The sequence below is a fragment of the Etheostoma spectabile genome, chromosome 23 (assembly GCF_008692095.1).
Source record: "Etheostoma spectabile isolate EspeVRDwgs_2016 chromosome 23, UIUC_Espe_1.0, whole genome shotgun sequence".
Taxonomy (NCBI): Eukaryota; Metazoa; Chordata; class Actinopteri; order Perciformes; family Percidae; genus Etheostoma; species Etheostoma spectabile.
The window spans coordinates 16,735,478-16,750,879 of record NC_045755.1 but is presented as its reverse complement, the minus strand read 5'-3'; the positions used below and the strand labels follow the sequence as shown (position 1 = coordinate 16,750,879).

The 15,402-nt window shown below is 38.7% G+C and overlaps 1 protein-coding gene and 1 long non-coding RNA gene across 5 annotated transcripts in view; one reads left to right on the top strand and one right to left on the bottom strand.

Moving 5' to 3' along the window:
• Window positions 1-1,260, bottom strand: part of LOC116673332 (uncharacterized) — a 3,764-nt gene extending 2,504 nt beyond the window's left edge. The window contains exons 1-2 of the long non-coding RNA XR_004327819.1: window positions 1,133-1,260; window positions 467-475 (exon numbers count right to left, since the gene is read on the bottom strand). This is a non-coding gene — a long non-coding RNA (uncharacterized LOC116673332). The remainder of the gene's footprint in view (window positions 1-466; window positions 476-1,132) is intronic.
• ppfibp1a (PPFIA binding protein 1a) overlaps window positions 1-15,402 on the top strand; it is a 105,345-nt gene that overhangs the window by 87,285 nt on the left and 2,658 nt on the right. For 3 of the 4 annotated variants that reach the window (XM_032505595.1, XM_032505596.1, XM_032505594.1), the window contains 17 exons: window positions 1,916-2,121; window positions 3,432-3,512; window positions 4,525-4,638; window positions 4,764-4,862; window positions 6,653-6,745; window positions 8,597-8,714; window positions 10,116-10,177; window positions 10,263-10,329; window positions 10,782-10,900; window positions 11,103-11,176; window positions 12,742-12,796; window positions 13,144-13,297; window positions 14,174-14,309; window positions 14,398-14,520; window positions 14,635-14,776; window positions 15,074-15,185; window positions 15,270-15,358. In XM_032505595.1, coding sequence (XP_032361486.1) covers window positions 1,916-2,121; window positions 3,432-3,512; window positions 4,525-4,638; window positions 4,764-4,862; window positions 6,653-6,745; window positions 8,597-8,714; window positions 10,116-10,177; window positions 10,263-10,329; window positions 10,782-10,900; window positions 11,103-11,176; window positions 12,742-12,796; window positions 13,144-13,297; window positions 14,174-14,309; window positions 14,398-14,520; window positions 14,635-14,776; window positions 15,074-15,185; window positions 15,270-15,358 — 1,844 coding nt within the window. The remainder of the gene's footprint in view (window positions 1-1,915; window positions 2,122-3,431; window positions 3,513-4,524; window positions 4,639-4,763; window positions 4,863-6,652; window positions 6,746-8,596; window positions 8,715-10,115; window positions 10,178-10,262; window positions 10,330-10,781; window positions 10,901-11,102; window positions 11,177-12,741; window positions 12,797-13,143; window positions 13,298-14,173; window positions 14,310-14,397; window positions 14,521-14,634; window positions 14,777-15,073; window positions 15,186-15,269; window positions 15,359-15,402) is intronic. The other variant, XM_032505597.1, reaches the window with a different exon arrangement.

The window sequence follows — 15,402 nt, the reverse complement described above, 5'->3', positions numbered from 1 at the left end:
ATTCCAAACAAAGGATATTGGCATCTGAAAACGCTTTGCTATCTTCTTATAGCCATCTCCTGATTTGTGAGCGTCAACTATTTGCAAAGTAATGGATGAAGTAATAACACTAACATCAGACTAGATACTGTATGTAACATCACTACTCTTAGAAACATTGAAATCACAACTACACAAATAAGCTATGCAATTAATGAAAGGAATTCCCCCAAAATGTGCATTTTGTTGATTTTGAAGTTGTGGGATTTTGTCTGTGTATCTGATTAATCGTCTGTCTAGTTATCTTTGAGTCTGCTTTGCTACAAGTGCTATTATCTAAACCAGGGGTCTTCAACGTTTTCCAGGCCAAGGACCCCCAAACTGATGGCGAGATGGAGCGGGGACCCCCTAATTATATATTTTGTATAAAATTGTGTTAAATCAAACTGGTCCTATAGCGCCATGTGTGCATTGATGACTGAAAGACATCTTCTGCCTCCATTTATCTGTTTACTACAGTGTGTTGAATTCATGTTAATGTGTATTTAAAGACATTCATTAGTGGAAAAAATTGCAGGGGGGGGGGTTGGGGGGGATATAAAAAAAAAAGTCTAATCAACCAAAACTTTCGCGACCCCCATGCAGTACCCCCTAGGGGTCGCGGACCCCCTGTTGAAGACCCCTGATCCAAACCATTGATTACCTCTCTAATGATAGAGATATCACTTAATCAGAATTAGGAGCTATGATGGGTTTGACGAGAGACACCTAGCTGACAAGACGAGACACAAGTTTGGGTTCACGAGATCAAGACGAGATTTTGACACCATTTATTAAAAAAAAAAAAAAAAAAAAAAGCCTGGAAAAATAGTCCTTTATTCAATCAAAACTCACAAAATGAAAAACGAGCACTGAAAGGTTTTGCTACTAACTCAAATGGCTGTATAACTAACTGTTACACTGGTACTTATTTCATATGGTGGAGAGATAGTTTCTTCACTAACTGAGGTTACAATGTAACCAAGCGTTTTCTGGCAGTAGTTGAGACCAAACGTTTTGTACTTGAATTTGTCATTGTACAGTTGACAGAGATAAATAAAGCTTATTTTACTATTTCACCATGATACGTTATAAAGCGCAAATAAAATCAAACAAAAGTAAACTCGGAGTCAACTTTGGAGAACGGGCAGGGGATCTTCTATGCTAATTTTGAGGTTAAAGTCAGACTCATCAGCCATGCTGGATGCTTCTCTGCACTTGTGTATTGATATAGCAAGACACTTTTTACCTCAATAAGAAATCTCGTTACGTTTTAATCTCGTCAGCACACCTCTAGGAGCTATAAAAGGCCAAGGTGGTGCGCAGTGACTGCGTTTATTCTTATGCTCTTCTTTAAGTTAGAAATTGGTGGATTAGACTGAAGTAGTTATATGCAACCATGTGATTAAGGGCTTGTTATCTATGTTCTACTGTAACTTAGGGAAAGAAATCAGGCACCCTATTTCCCAATATTTGAGGTTCATAAAACAAAACTATGAACATGCAATGACAATATTCTAGAGTTCTAGTCATGAACCTACACAGAGTTTTGGGTATCTGCTTTGTTTGTTTATTGCCACCCACACCAGATAAAGAAGTTTGTTTACAAGTTGCGACAGACACAACCTGCAAGTCTTGGAAAATGTACAACTTTGGGTAGTCATCCAGCTCCCACCACACCCACAGATCAGTTCCAAAATATGGCTTTGGCTGTAAATCCTTTTTTTTTTGTGACACTCTGCCATTTTAATTACATTTTGAACACACTCATTTTTGTTTTGAATAGCCGGCCAACCAAATGAACTTTTGTAATTTTTTTTGTAATTATAATTTGTGTGAAATAAATAGAGTTGCTCTGTGTCATCCCACATCTAACACTTCCTCCCTGTCTCCCCAGGGTCCAAGGCCATGGACTACTCCAACGGGCTGTTTGCCTGCCAGTCGCCCACTTCACCTTTCTTGGGTGGCCTTCGGGTGCTGCACCTGCTGGAGGACCTACGGGGAGTGCTGGAGCTCATGGACAACGAGGAGAGGGACAACCTGCGTTGTCAGATTCCTGATTCCACTGCAGAAGGGCTGGCCGAGTGGCTGCAGGGACGATTGGTAAAAAGTCCATTTCTAAAGTATTAGTAATGTATTTATAAACTTTTTAGCATTTTTTTCTTTGTTTCCCATCTCGCCATTTACACTTGTTATGTCAAGTGTCTTGTGTCAGCTTGAAAGCCAGATGAGATAATTTAATACAGCCAAAAACCTATGTTTCAAGCTAACCACTATCTATAAACTAAGACAAACACATGGATGAATCTTATTAGGCATGAGGCAAGGCAGCTTTATATCACAATTCATACACAAGGCAGCTTTAAGACATTTAAACTTTTAAAGGAATTGGAGACAAATGTTAAAAGATTTAGACTTCAGTGCAATTCTTGTGCTGTTATCACAGGGGCCACGTGAGAGGCTATTTCTGCAAAACTCTTTTGACGTGGTTGCACTTTGGAGGAGTTAAGATTACGTATAACATCTGGATGTAATATGTCTCAAACCACTTCCTCAGGTTGTTTTGAGTTATTGTATTTCACTCAATCTCCAATGCTTCTTGGATGCATTGGATATCCAATAGCTACCCGATCGGCCCAAGATGCATGAAGTGATATAAGTTTAGAGGATCACTCTGATTCTTTTTGTCACTGTCCAGAGAGAAAATGTCATCATGAATCTTATAGTCAGTTTATTTTTGTGCTGTCATTTTAAATCAATTCTTTTGTTGCAGCACATGTCTGTGTAGGATAATCAGTGTGTTTGTGCGGTCCAGTTTTAGTAGATAGCCTGGTATGAAATATACTCCGATCTGCTTTGCATTTTATCATCGTGCTCCACTGACTGTTTATTGTAAAAGTGCTGTTATGACATGCTTGGTGAATGATAGATTTTCTATAGGAGTCCTGCTGCAAATAGTTTCCATCTTCCAAATTCACATTGACTTAGGCTGAGGCTCTTGTTTTCCTACCTTCACAGCCTTGCATCTTCTTGCATCTTGTGATATTTGAGAGAACAGTTTGCTTTTGATTCAATTTTCAGATCACTTTCATGTGGAAAGAGTATTGACTCTCACATGTTTCTCTGAAAACTCAACTCTACTATCTGTTCTTGTCTTCAAGAGAAGACCATGTGAGTTTATTGTCAGGGAGGTTATATAGCTATACACTTAAGTGGGATGCATCCATTAGAAAATCTATGTAGCTCAAGGCTGGTGTGTATTTTCATTTGGACTCCTAAGCAGACCCGTATTTCAACATGACAGCTAAAGTTCTCAACACAAAGAAATAACAGTTCCCTCATTTAACTGATGCAACAAATGCAACAATTTGTTCAGATAACATAAATCAACATTGTATTGTTTCTCATTTCAGACTAACGGCCACGGCTCAGAAGCAGTCTACCAAGAACGTCTGTCACGACTGGAAAGTGACAAAGAGTGTCTCATTCTTCAGGTTTGTGAGCAGAACTCTGCATTGTAGCTACAAGGCAGCAGAACAATTGCTCTTGAATAGGCAATTAAGTAGTATTTTACATGGCTCCCTTTTGAGTAATTACTGTGTTCTCAGTGCCATTTGTTAGTTTTTATGTTTGTCTGTTAGTTGACAGATTAGCTCAAAAACGAATTAAACAAATGTTCAAGTTATTTGGTAGGAAGTTTGGTGGATGGGAACAAATGATTAGTTTTGAATGCACATCTTAAGCCTTATAATTACCATGTAACCTTTTTACAAAGCACATATTTAGAACTTTAAACCTACATTCCTTAGTTTAAAACAAATCCGTAATTACAGGCTGATTGGATTTTCAGGTTTTCTAAATTTTTTAATTTCTAGTGAAAATGTAAAACTTTAAGACCAAATTGGGTCCAGTCTTTTCCAATCTTGTTACCTTTTTAAATATTTAGAGGAGCAGGGAAAAGGTTATGAATTTGTGTTTTAGTAAGCTATGCACTTTTAAACTGGCATTACTCTTGACCACATTGTGCCGATGCAACCAAATTTAGATGTCCCAAGTCACTCTGCAAAATATGATACTACAGCAATTTAATAAAAATGAAAGGTTAAGGCTAGCATTACTGTAAGCCAACAATAGTTGGCATACAGAGTAATGCTTATCGCCAATTATTCTTAATAATTGATTAATTTATCGAGTCATGTTTTTATTAAGAAAGTATACTTTTAAGTATTTTTTACATTTTCTGATTCCAGCTTCTTGAATATGAATATCCTCTAGTTTCTTCACTCCTCTATGACAGTAAACTTAATATCTTTGAGTTGTGAACAAAACAAGACATTTGAGGATGTCATCTTGGGCTTTGGAAACCACTGGTCAATATTTTTCACCATTTTCTGACATTTTATAGACCAAGTAATTGATTAATTGAGAAAATAATCTCCAGGTCAATCAACACTGAAAATAATCGTTAGTTGCAGCCCTAATACTAATCTCCCCCCCATTGTCTAGGTAAGTGTTCTAACAGACCAGGTGGAGGTGCAAGGTGAAAAGATTCGGGACCTAGACAACTGCCTGGATCATCATCGGGAGAAACTAAATGCTACTGAGGAGCTGCTGCAACAGGTACACACAATACACAGTCACCTTACCTTGGTTCTGTAGTTAAAACTGTCATCCCGGCCCTTAAAACTGATCTCTTCGCAAAACAATACACTGCAGTTTTACCAAGTGTGCACCTTGCTTTGTAGGAGCTGTTGAACCGGACAACACTGGAGACCCAGAAGCTGGAGCTAATGACCGAGGTGTCCAGTCTGAAGCTGAAGCTGGCGGCTCACAGGGACAATGAGGTATAACCCCTGTCCTTAACATATACACTATATTAAATGGAGTAGAGATAGTTGAAGTTCTTAGTTGCACCTGCAGCTTGTTTTATGTGATGTGCGACTCCTAGAAACCACCCACTCATTGTTTTAAAGTCACAAAGGTCTGTCTCACTCGAATGGAGGACTCAGAAATCTGTCATGTGGTGCAGAGTGAACTTCTTTAAGCGTTACAGAAGAGGCTTGAACACCCCTTGCGCTCCAGCAGCTGTTTCCTGTTAGAACCCCCCCAACCCACCCATACCTCCCCCCCCCCTCTGAGGGGCAAAAGGGCTGTGAAAGCTATAGTTTCCATACACTCTGTCTACTAGCTGGGACACTGTGTAGTGTTTCCAGACAGTAAAATGTCTAAAGGAAGTTAACTGAATTGCGACTGCATGCATTTATTTTTGTTTCCATTTAGCCTCCATTAAGCTTTAAATCAAACCCTAAACCCCAAACATACCTTGTTAGTCTTATTTACGCAATGCTGACATGTTCTGATTTCTGTATTTGTTTAACCTGTTGCACCTGATTTGTGCATTTTGTGTTAAAAATCTCAGCCTTTCCTCTTAATGTCACAACTCAGTCAAACCAGACATCACATATATACTGTGTGTACTCTTTCCAATGATAGCAGATAAACATTCATAAATCTGTTAGAACTCGTAGTGAAAGGTGCTCATTATAACTCCAAATCTGCATCATCGTCCTCAAATTCATTAATCCAGGTCTTTAAATCAATGGTAACATTGCAAACAGTTTCTGCTAGTATGACATTTCATGGTGGTGATTTGCCCAGATATAAAAAGTGGCCTTCAGATGTAGCCCACAATTTAGACACACTCAGACAGACCACACATACTAATTTGCTGCTAGCTTTGACTGTGTAATGTGTTACCACTAGAAAATTCAGTAGGCATATTAAAAATGTGCCATTGATGGACACTATTCTCTTTAAAGAAATTGCAGGTGGAGGTGAGACAGAATAAGCGTTAAACATTTAGGAAAAGAGTTTTCTTATTCGTAGTAAGCAGTGACATTCTTAAGTTACAGTTTGTCAGTATTGTATAATTTCCTGTCAGTATAAAAAGTTGAACTGTCGATTTCTTGTAAATTGTCGGCAGCAGCATCACAATTCGTATAAAGTACATAATGTATACAGTTTATGTAGTAATGAATTGGGACACACTATTCATGGAGAGACTTGCGGTGTGTTAAAAAACCTTTGTGAATCTGAAACAGTGTGTATTGTGTAAAAAATGTTTTCCCATAAAGAGTTTGTGTTGGCCACGTGGTCATGTGCCGAATGATGGTATTTTTAAGTTGCCCAATTTATTCTGAAAAAAATGCAATATAGGAGCATTCCATAAGCTAAACTTAGGAAAAACTGCCTTTACTTCAAAATGAGTAGAAGATGATGTTAAAGTACTCCTAAATAACAATACACATAACATTTTAATTGAAGTTTCTTCAAAGCACAGGACCCCTGCACTGTTGGTGATTGAAATAAAAGTAATTTCACAATAATTGACCGTGATATTTATTTTCTCTTTAGTCCAGCATTGGTCTCCATGTGTGGACTGAGCTTCCCAAATGCTCTCCAGTGGGACATCAGTCTGAAAGTAATGTTTGGTGATTTTAGCAGGAATTCTCCCACTGTGTTTATAAAAAAAAAAAAAAAAAAATCAGAACTCTCTCCCACAGTCTCCATAAACCTCCCCAGTGCAGATTTCCTCTCCGAGTTAAATGGGTCATGTTCTCTTTCTCCTCCCCAGGGCTTGTACCAAGAAGTAACCGACCTGCGGTTCAGGGTGACTGACATAGAGAATGAAAGACTGCAGTGTGAGAAGAAACTCAAAACTACCAAAGTAAGTGTGCTGAAGGTCCGGTTAACAGGGACTATATTTTCTGACATTCAACTATGACCGGAGATCTTTTTTCCTCTTTTTTTATCCTGTTTAAAAACCTTGTGATTTCCCCCATGACATCGATTCTCTGCTCCTCTTCTTTACCCCTCTTTTCACTTTTCATATCCCGCTCCTTCTCCCCCCTTTTCTTCTGTGATTTTTAACATCTTTCTGCAACACGCTAACCTGTCAAGCGTCCGAAGCGGAACACTGAACGGTTCACAGGAGATGAGGTGAACAAGGTTTAATCTCCAGCCTGTACTCTTCTCCTTTCTGGCCCTTAAGATCCTCTAAACCTGCTCCTTCTTCACTACTGCGCACTGCTTTCCTGACTTTCATCACTCGCTGTAAGTGCCTTCACCTGTACTGGTTTCAGGATTTGTACCTGGTTAAAATCCTCTTTTTTTTGTTTCTATTAACACATGTATACTGCAATAACATATTTACAGAATCATACTGTTTGCTTAGGTCACTCAATGTACATACAGTAAGCATTTTCTTTTCATCGTTTCTCCAATCTTAAACCTACACATCTTGTTAATCGGTACGTTTTCTTAATTTCAGTCAAGTGGGTCTTTGAACAGAAACCAGCTTTTGATGAGAAGTTTTGTGTTAGTTTTTTATGGCTGCCCACCTTTTTCAGTGTGTCCACAGTTAAGTGAATAGTATGAGCTTGCACTGAATCATTTTACAGTCACCCACCGTGTGTTAAATAGAGGACAGAAGCTTAACTGAATCACTAACTGACTCTACTGACTAATTCTTACTAATGTGTCAAAGGGCCACCCCACTGATTTTACATGTCAAATTTTTCATTTTTATCACAATGAGTTTTACTTGGCTGGTAAAAATTATACAGTGTGTTGGTATGTCTTCTCTGGCACTGAATGAGTTTTCCAAAGTTTGAAACAAGAGAGTTTAGAGTCATGCTTATGGCTCTGTGAGACTGTACTAGTTCCAGTGAGCTTAATGGTAACATCAGCATGCTAACGGACTCAAAATGATGATTCTAACATTCTGATGTTTAGTTATAATGCTTACCAGGTTCACCATCTTTGCTTCACCTTCATTTTCTTATTAGCACTTAACATAAAGTAAAATAAATAAATCACTCTCTAAAAGATGTGTGTGTAGTGCTGGAATGACAGACTTATTTTATCAGTGAGGGGTTTTAAGGGAAACAGGCTACAATCCAATCCTGTGGGGATATTGTCAACGTATGTCCACCAAAAGTGGTTGGTGTTGCCACTGACAAGCTCAGATTGTTATTACATGTGTCTGACAACATAATGGAGGACCTAGCAGAGAACGTTTTTCTTTACCTTTCACTTTTGTTATTGCATCTAAGTCTCACTCACTCCGCTCTGGACCAATTTAAAAAATTGTTGTCCCCATTAATCACTTAGACACAGGTTGAAAAATACAGAAATCTTTTATTGGGCAAAACTCGTTCCAGCTCCTCAAATTTTAGGATTTGTTTTTTATGTCATAAATTAATTATCTTTGTATTTTGGACTGTTGGTTGAGTCAAACAAGCATCTCAAAACATTATAGTGACAGACATTTTTGACATTTTATAGACTAAACAATAATTTTGACAATAAAATAGTCTTTAGTCATTAGTTGGATGCCTTGTTATACGTTACGATGTACTATATTATAAGTGTTGGTCATATCCTTCCCTTTTTCCTGTTTCTTTTTATTCTAATTTCCTGGGTTAACGTTGTGTAAGTTATGAATTTGTAAATGCTCGATATGTGTATTATGTGATTTAAATTGCAAAATGATGCCTTTTTATATCTGGTCTCATAGGAGGAACTGCAGCTTTTGCAGAAACAGCTGGAGGAGCGAGAGGTGGAGCTGACGAGGCTAAAGGACGAGAGCAGACTGAGGGTGGAGAGCCACAACAGAGCTGAGGGAGGAGAAAGAGGTGGGAGCTGTTTGAATAATTGTCTGGGAGCTTCTTGTACTGTTTCATTGAGTCTGATATTACACAAGGGCTTATGAGGATTAGACAAACAGACATTTTACGTTCCAAAAACACTAGATCCCCCTCCAGCATCCTTCCTGAAAAAATAATGGGTACTTTGCTTTCATTTGGATTCCCCCCTTAATTATTTATCCACTATCTTACATTCCACAGACAGTCTGAACTATAATGAGGTGATTTGAGGCCCTTGTTTTTACTTAACTCCTGTAGGCTCCATACCAGACATATCTGTTTTACTCTTTCCACCCACTGATGACCTTATCTTATCCACTCTGATGGTTGAGGAATGCCATTTAAAAAAAGAAGGGAAATCTCTTATACGGGTCTGCTTGTAAACACGTGGCTTACCGTATAACCGGATATAGGTATTTGTTTTGTCTTCCAGTTCACTATACAGACACTGGTTGTTTGTTCAGACCCTGACAACACCAAAACTGTAACCAACAACATCAAAACGACCGGGTCAGAACTCTGCTTTTAAGAAAAAACAAAACAACAGAACAAATTAGGTTTTTTAAATGACTTGGGCTCAGAAATATGCTGTGTCCTGACAGGAAGTTTTTCTCAAGGATAGACTGGGTAGATGCACATTACCACCGATCTTAAACCAAAGACTGTCCAACCAATGGGCCACCATGACTCGTATACTGCGTAGCGTTGAATTTGGGTTTGTCTGATTTTGTTAAAATTAGACAATTTAATATTTGATTAAAAAGATTTGAAATTAGATTCTGATTCATGGAATGGTCCTTAACCCCAACTCTAATCATCTAACTTAGTGTAATGACATACTGTACACCGGTACACACACTTTAGAGTTCACATAGTAGTTAGTATTAATAGTAGTAATAGTTACACTTGAACCACAAGCCCACCAGTTTCTTCTCCCAAAAATCTCACCTTCCTGCTTAGCAGATTCCGCCATCATAACAGCAATGCACAAAGGTACAAACGCGCTTTTAAAGGAAATGGGAGATGACACTCAGATTGGTTTATTGCATGTTAAGCACAAAACAGTTATGATCAATAAAGACACGAAGTACAAAACCAATACAGTATAATGCTAGCAAAACTAGCAAAAGTGGATTTGTACACGCCCTAAACTCACCTGCTCCAGACCCTTCACGTCATGCGCTTAGAACATTAAAAATGGGCCCACTGTGTTTGATAATTGGTGGAGACATCAAGACATCATTGCAGCAACAAGCTGAAACAAGAACTGTACTGACCAGCCCACCGAGCCCCTGTGGGTTCATTATTTTTGGTGTCTGCTGGCTGGTTTTAGACCCAGGAAGAGTTGAGATAAACTTCCACATGTGTAACATATCCATTTTCTTTAATATTCAGAAGTGTTGAAGATGAAGATGGCGTTGGAGTCACTGGCGTCGGCCAACGATGTGAAGGTACAGTGTGATGTGTTGCAGCTGGCCAGCCGCTTTTATTTACGTTAATTTACAGTCGTAAGTGGAACATGATATTTATGTACAGGAACGAAGGATAAAGGAGCTGGAGGAGTCACTCACAAAGTGCAAGAAGGTGCAGCAGCTGGTTAAAGGTTAGACTGTGTTTAAAGATCATACACATTATTGTTACTCTTTATTGACTTACCATATTTGCATTCCTGTTACCAGATCAATATTAAATTACAATTTTGGGAATTGCTGAATTTTACTTTTGCTTACTAAAATGCATTTCAATCACTTGTAATCATTTAAAATACAGTAAGGTGATACAATGAGCATGTTTTGCATATTAATCTATATATTCTTTGATCTTTGTAAAATGCATATATCGAAAGTGAATGTAAGTGTATGTAAATTGGTGAAATGATTCAGAAAAAGATGAAGAAAGACCCTCCATTTATGTACTTTACCTGCATATAATAAGACCTGATATCATGAAGGCTTATGGCAGCCTAAAAGGTGGACAAACTTTAAAAGAAAAAGGATAAATTGAGCGTAATGCTGCAGTACATCCCGGCTGACTGTCCTAACTGTCCTCTCTCAGAAAAGTTGGAGGAAGAAGACTATGACGATATCCCAGAGGATCCCTCGGCTTCTGTATCCATGGAGATGGATCAGGTCACCCTGGTGTTGGAAGGGGAGGCAGGAAGAAACTCTGGCGAGGTAAACACAACCTCTGTCAAAACAATTTGCACACAGGATGAACCCCAGACTGGAGACTTCCTTTTAGAAAAAGCTCAATTTCAGCCTCCCACTCTTAAATTGTTCCTCTCAGTAATTCAGTACTTCTGTTTGGGTTATTCGTTGGGCTTTGTAAATATGTTCAATTAATCATGTTTTTCTCTGTTGCTGTCTGTTTTCTCAGTCTATTCCATGTATAGCAGTGCTTTCTGAAATGAATGACCTGGACAGAGAACGGCAGATACAGGCAGCCAAAAGGTAAAATCAAATTATTAATTATCCCTCTTTCTTTCTCCTTTTGTTATCTCATGGGTGGATGTAAATAAACTGAAATGCCCAAAATATGAACTAATTCTAGCAGATACTTTGGACTTCCCTAAAGTTTTACAGACTTTTCTAAAAGCATGCAGTGTGTCTTAAAAGGTATGCGACAGTTTGAATTGTTGAATGATCTAATAACAGTTACTCTAATGCAGTATGTGGAGGAAGTATTTGGATCCTTTACTTACAGTACACACTAAAAATACTGCATTTCTAAAGTAAAACTCCAGCCTTGAAAATATTCATGTAAAAGCATGTAGGTAAAATCAGCAAAATGTACAACAATGCAGAAACTGTGACTGATATATTATTATATAATATGATTATGATTATTATTATTATTATTATTATTATTATTATTATTATTATTACTTGTGCATTAAAGTAAAAACTCCATTTTATACAGGACTGAAACTAATCATTACTTTTATTATAGATTAAAAGTTGACATTGTTGTCTTGATTATGACAACTTGACATTAATCAGGGTGGCATTATCAGAGGATGTCTTTGGCATGACAACTAGACATAATGTCACCCTGTTTAATGTCAAGTTGTCTTAATAAGGACATTCCAACAAAATGTAATGTTAAGTTGTCATGACATACAGTACATCTTCTGGCAATGTCATCCTTTCATTACAAAGACATCCCAAATAAATGTAATGTCAACTTGTCATGACCAAGACAACTTCTCGTAGTGCCACTTTGATTTAATGTAGCACACATCACACCCGTTTAAGCAGCACTTCACTGGTACCAGTCCAGTATAGAATTCAATTTAAAATCCTGGTTCTTACTTTTAGAGCCCTGCATGGCCAAGTTCCTTACTACATCTCTGAGTTGATACAGCTTCATACTCCGATCCGTAGCCTGAGGTCATCAGGTCAGAGACTGTTAGTTGTTCCCCACACTCATTTTAAATCCAGAGGGGATCGTTCATTCCAAGCAGTGGCACCTAGGCTGTGGAATGCATTGCCTACATTTCTGCGTTGTGTGAATTCTGTTGACTCTTTTAAAAAGCAACTGAAGACGCTGCTGTTCAAGCAGGCTTTTGGGTAGACATGGGGGTCTTTATGGTTTTTGTTTTTATGTTTTCTATTTGTTTTTAAAGTGTCTTATGCATTGTGTTGTATTTTGTTGGTACTGTATCACATTTTACTGTGAAGCACTTTGTGATTTTTTTATCTGTGAAAGGTGCTATACAAATAAACCTTACTTACTTACTAATGTCAAGTTGTCATAATCAAGACAACCCAAACAATGTCAACTTGTCATGATGAAAACCAAATGACACTTAATGACAGAACGTTTATAACGTGTTTATGACACGCTCATGACAGTTTCATGTAATGATTATGTCTATGCCTTCAAGTAAAGTGTTTCTCTTTTCTTTAAGAGATTTTAATCTGACTAATGTGTTATCTCTCTCAAAGTAACAGTACTTCTACGGAACTTGATGCTTAGGATATTTTAAGACACATTTTAATACTCGTTATTTCAGTTCCTTAGACTTCCCACAGCCAAGCACCTCCGCCATAAGCAGCAGCACTGACCCGGTAAGAGCTCTGATATGGACATGTTGAGTCTCAGAGACCTGACTGCAGTATACAATAACTTGAGCTGAACATAATCATATTAGTTAAATAACTTAAACTTTCAAAAGTTCATTAATTTTCATTTTGACCTATACATGTGATTCCATCCATGTTCTGTTGCTTTTGAATGAATGATCGCCAATGAATGAGCTTCTTTCATAATGTCACAGGACCGCTCGCTGTATCAGATAGTCCTGCTCTGACACCTAGTGGTTAAATAGCGCAACTACATTTTTCTTTTTTCTCTTCTGCTTGAATTTAAAGAAATGTCCTGACTTTTTGACACGTCTGTATTTTCTTTCTCATAGGCCAAAGATAAAGCCAGGCCTGGTTCCTCATCCCCTACCAGAGCAAACACCACAAGTGATGACAACTTTGGTTCCAAGAAGGCCCGTTCTTCTTTTGGCCGCGGCTTCTTCAAACTGCGTGGGGGCAAGCAGACAACCAGCTCTCCGAACCTGGGTGATACTGAGCTCCTAAATCTCCACACTCTCCTGGAATGTGTCACAGTTCTTCACTATTTTGAGATTTGTCTCATGTTTTATATACTGATGCTCGTGCTTCTTTCCCGGCTCTGTAAATTGTGAAGATCGCGCCCGGAGTGCCAGTGCACCAGCATTGGGTACAGTAGAGCAGAGTGGCCTCTTTGGCCTGCAGTATGGCTGCTCTGGATTACACAGCTGGATGTGATAACTTGACAGTACTGGCACTGCAATGTGACATTAACTCACTGTAGGTGAACTCAGTCTGTTGAGCACATATTGTCATACTGAACGTTTTCCTGACTTTTCTTTAAATCGGTGGTTCCCAACCTTTTAGACTTGTGGCCCCTCGTCACAGTTTGCATGTTTTATAAGTTGTCAATCAAATAACAATTTAGTTTTTTTATTTGAATCATTTTTAAGAACTAACACTAATATTTCACAAGTAAAGAAAATAACTGCTTTGAATCATTGTTGAAAAGATGAGTTTCTTGTATTTTGCGCTGCTGTGAGGTGTTTCTGTCCAGGATCCCACTAAATCATCCAGTTGTCCCTTATCCATGACTTTAAACCATCTGCAATGATTGCCATTCTCAGAGTACTTGCCTGTTGAGTTTTTCATTTGCTCTAAATGAGAAAATCTGTAAATTGTGTTGATGTAGTTTGCTAGTCTTTTGCATGTGTGGTATCCATTGGGATGTTAGATTCCTTCTTTTTTAGTTTAACATTGGGTTGTAGTGGTGCGTCGGTAGTAACTGATCTTTTTCAGACTGTAGAGGTGGGTCGTCCAGCCTTGCTGAAGTATGTTATGTTAATGTGTATGCAATTATTATTCTTTCTTTCTTTTTCTTTACAGCTGAGACGGAACGTAAAGGCACAGAGCACCTGGATTTGGCCGGTGTCCCTCCGCAAAAATCTCATGATGGGGCCCTTCTGCTGTCCTCCCCTGAAACCAAAAAGAAGTCCAAAGGCTTCAAGAAATTCTTTGGCAGGTAACATTCAGGGGTGTGTCAGCTGTATTCAAGGTAATAGAAGACTATTCTTTTTTTTGTGGTAATTTCTAATGTGAAAACCCTGCAGACTAAAGAGGAGTCACTCTACCTCCTTCAACCTGGATGATGCAGCGGAGATGGAGTTCAGGAGGGGAGGAGTCCGAGCCACAGCCGGCCCTCGACTAGGCTGGTCACGTGAAACTAAACACAAGTAGGTGTCTAACATTTCAAATTGAATGCATAGTCAATAATAAAGTGTATTATTGTTTAATCAGTTGCACCAGTTAGATTTCTGTGTCCAGTATTCCTTCTCTGTCCTGGTCAGTGCGCCTTTCTCGCAGTGGAGTAAAGACGAAGTGTGTGCATGGCTGCATGAGCAGAGCCTCGGGTTGTATGTTGCCCAGGGTCAGAGCTGGATCAAATCGGGACAAACACTACTGCAGGCAACACAACACGATCTGGAGAAGGTAGGAATGTTTAGTTTTAGGGTGCTTTTTTCACAGAAAGACATTGTTTTCTTTATCCAGAATCTCTGCTGGGGCATGTTGCCAAACATTTTAAATAAAGTTATACTGCAAATATTATGAGTACAAAGAAGTTATTGATTATATACAAAGTTTTTACCATTCAAATCAATTTTTTTTGCTTTCCAAGCCCAATTTCAGACTCAAATCATTTAAAGGAAACAAGGGAAGACGGCTGTACTCGATAACTTGCTGCTGTCTGAAAGGTTTCCTGTTGGTTTCCTCTGTTTCCCTGATCAGGAGTTGTCCATGAAGCAGCCTCTCCACAGGAAGAAGTTGCAGCTGGCTCTACAGGCTCTCGGGTCAGAGGAGGACGATTTAAAGGGCAGACTGGACAGCAACTGGGTGACCAGTGAGTCATCATCTTACTTAATAAGAACGACTACTTTTCCCCAAGATTTTCAATTTAGATGAAACGCATTGATGTTTATTTCAGGGTGGCTGGATGACATCGGCCTCCCGCAGTACAAAAGTCACTTTGATGAGGCTCGTGTTGATGGACGCGTGCTGCACTACATGACGGTGGTGAGTTAAAAACCTTCATGTTGCCTGTGTGGAAGCTTGCAAAA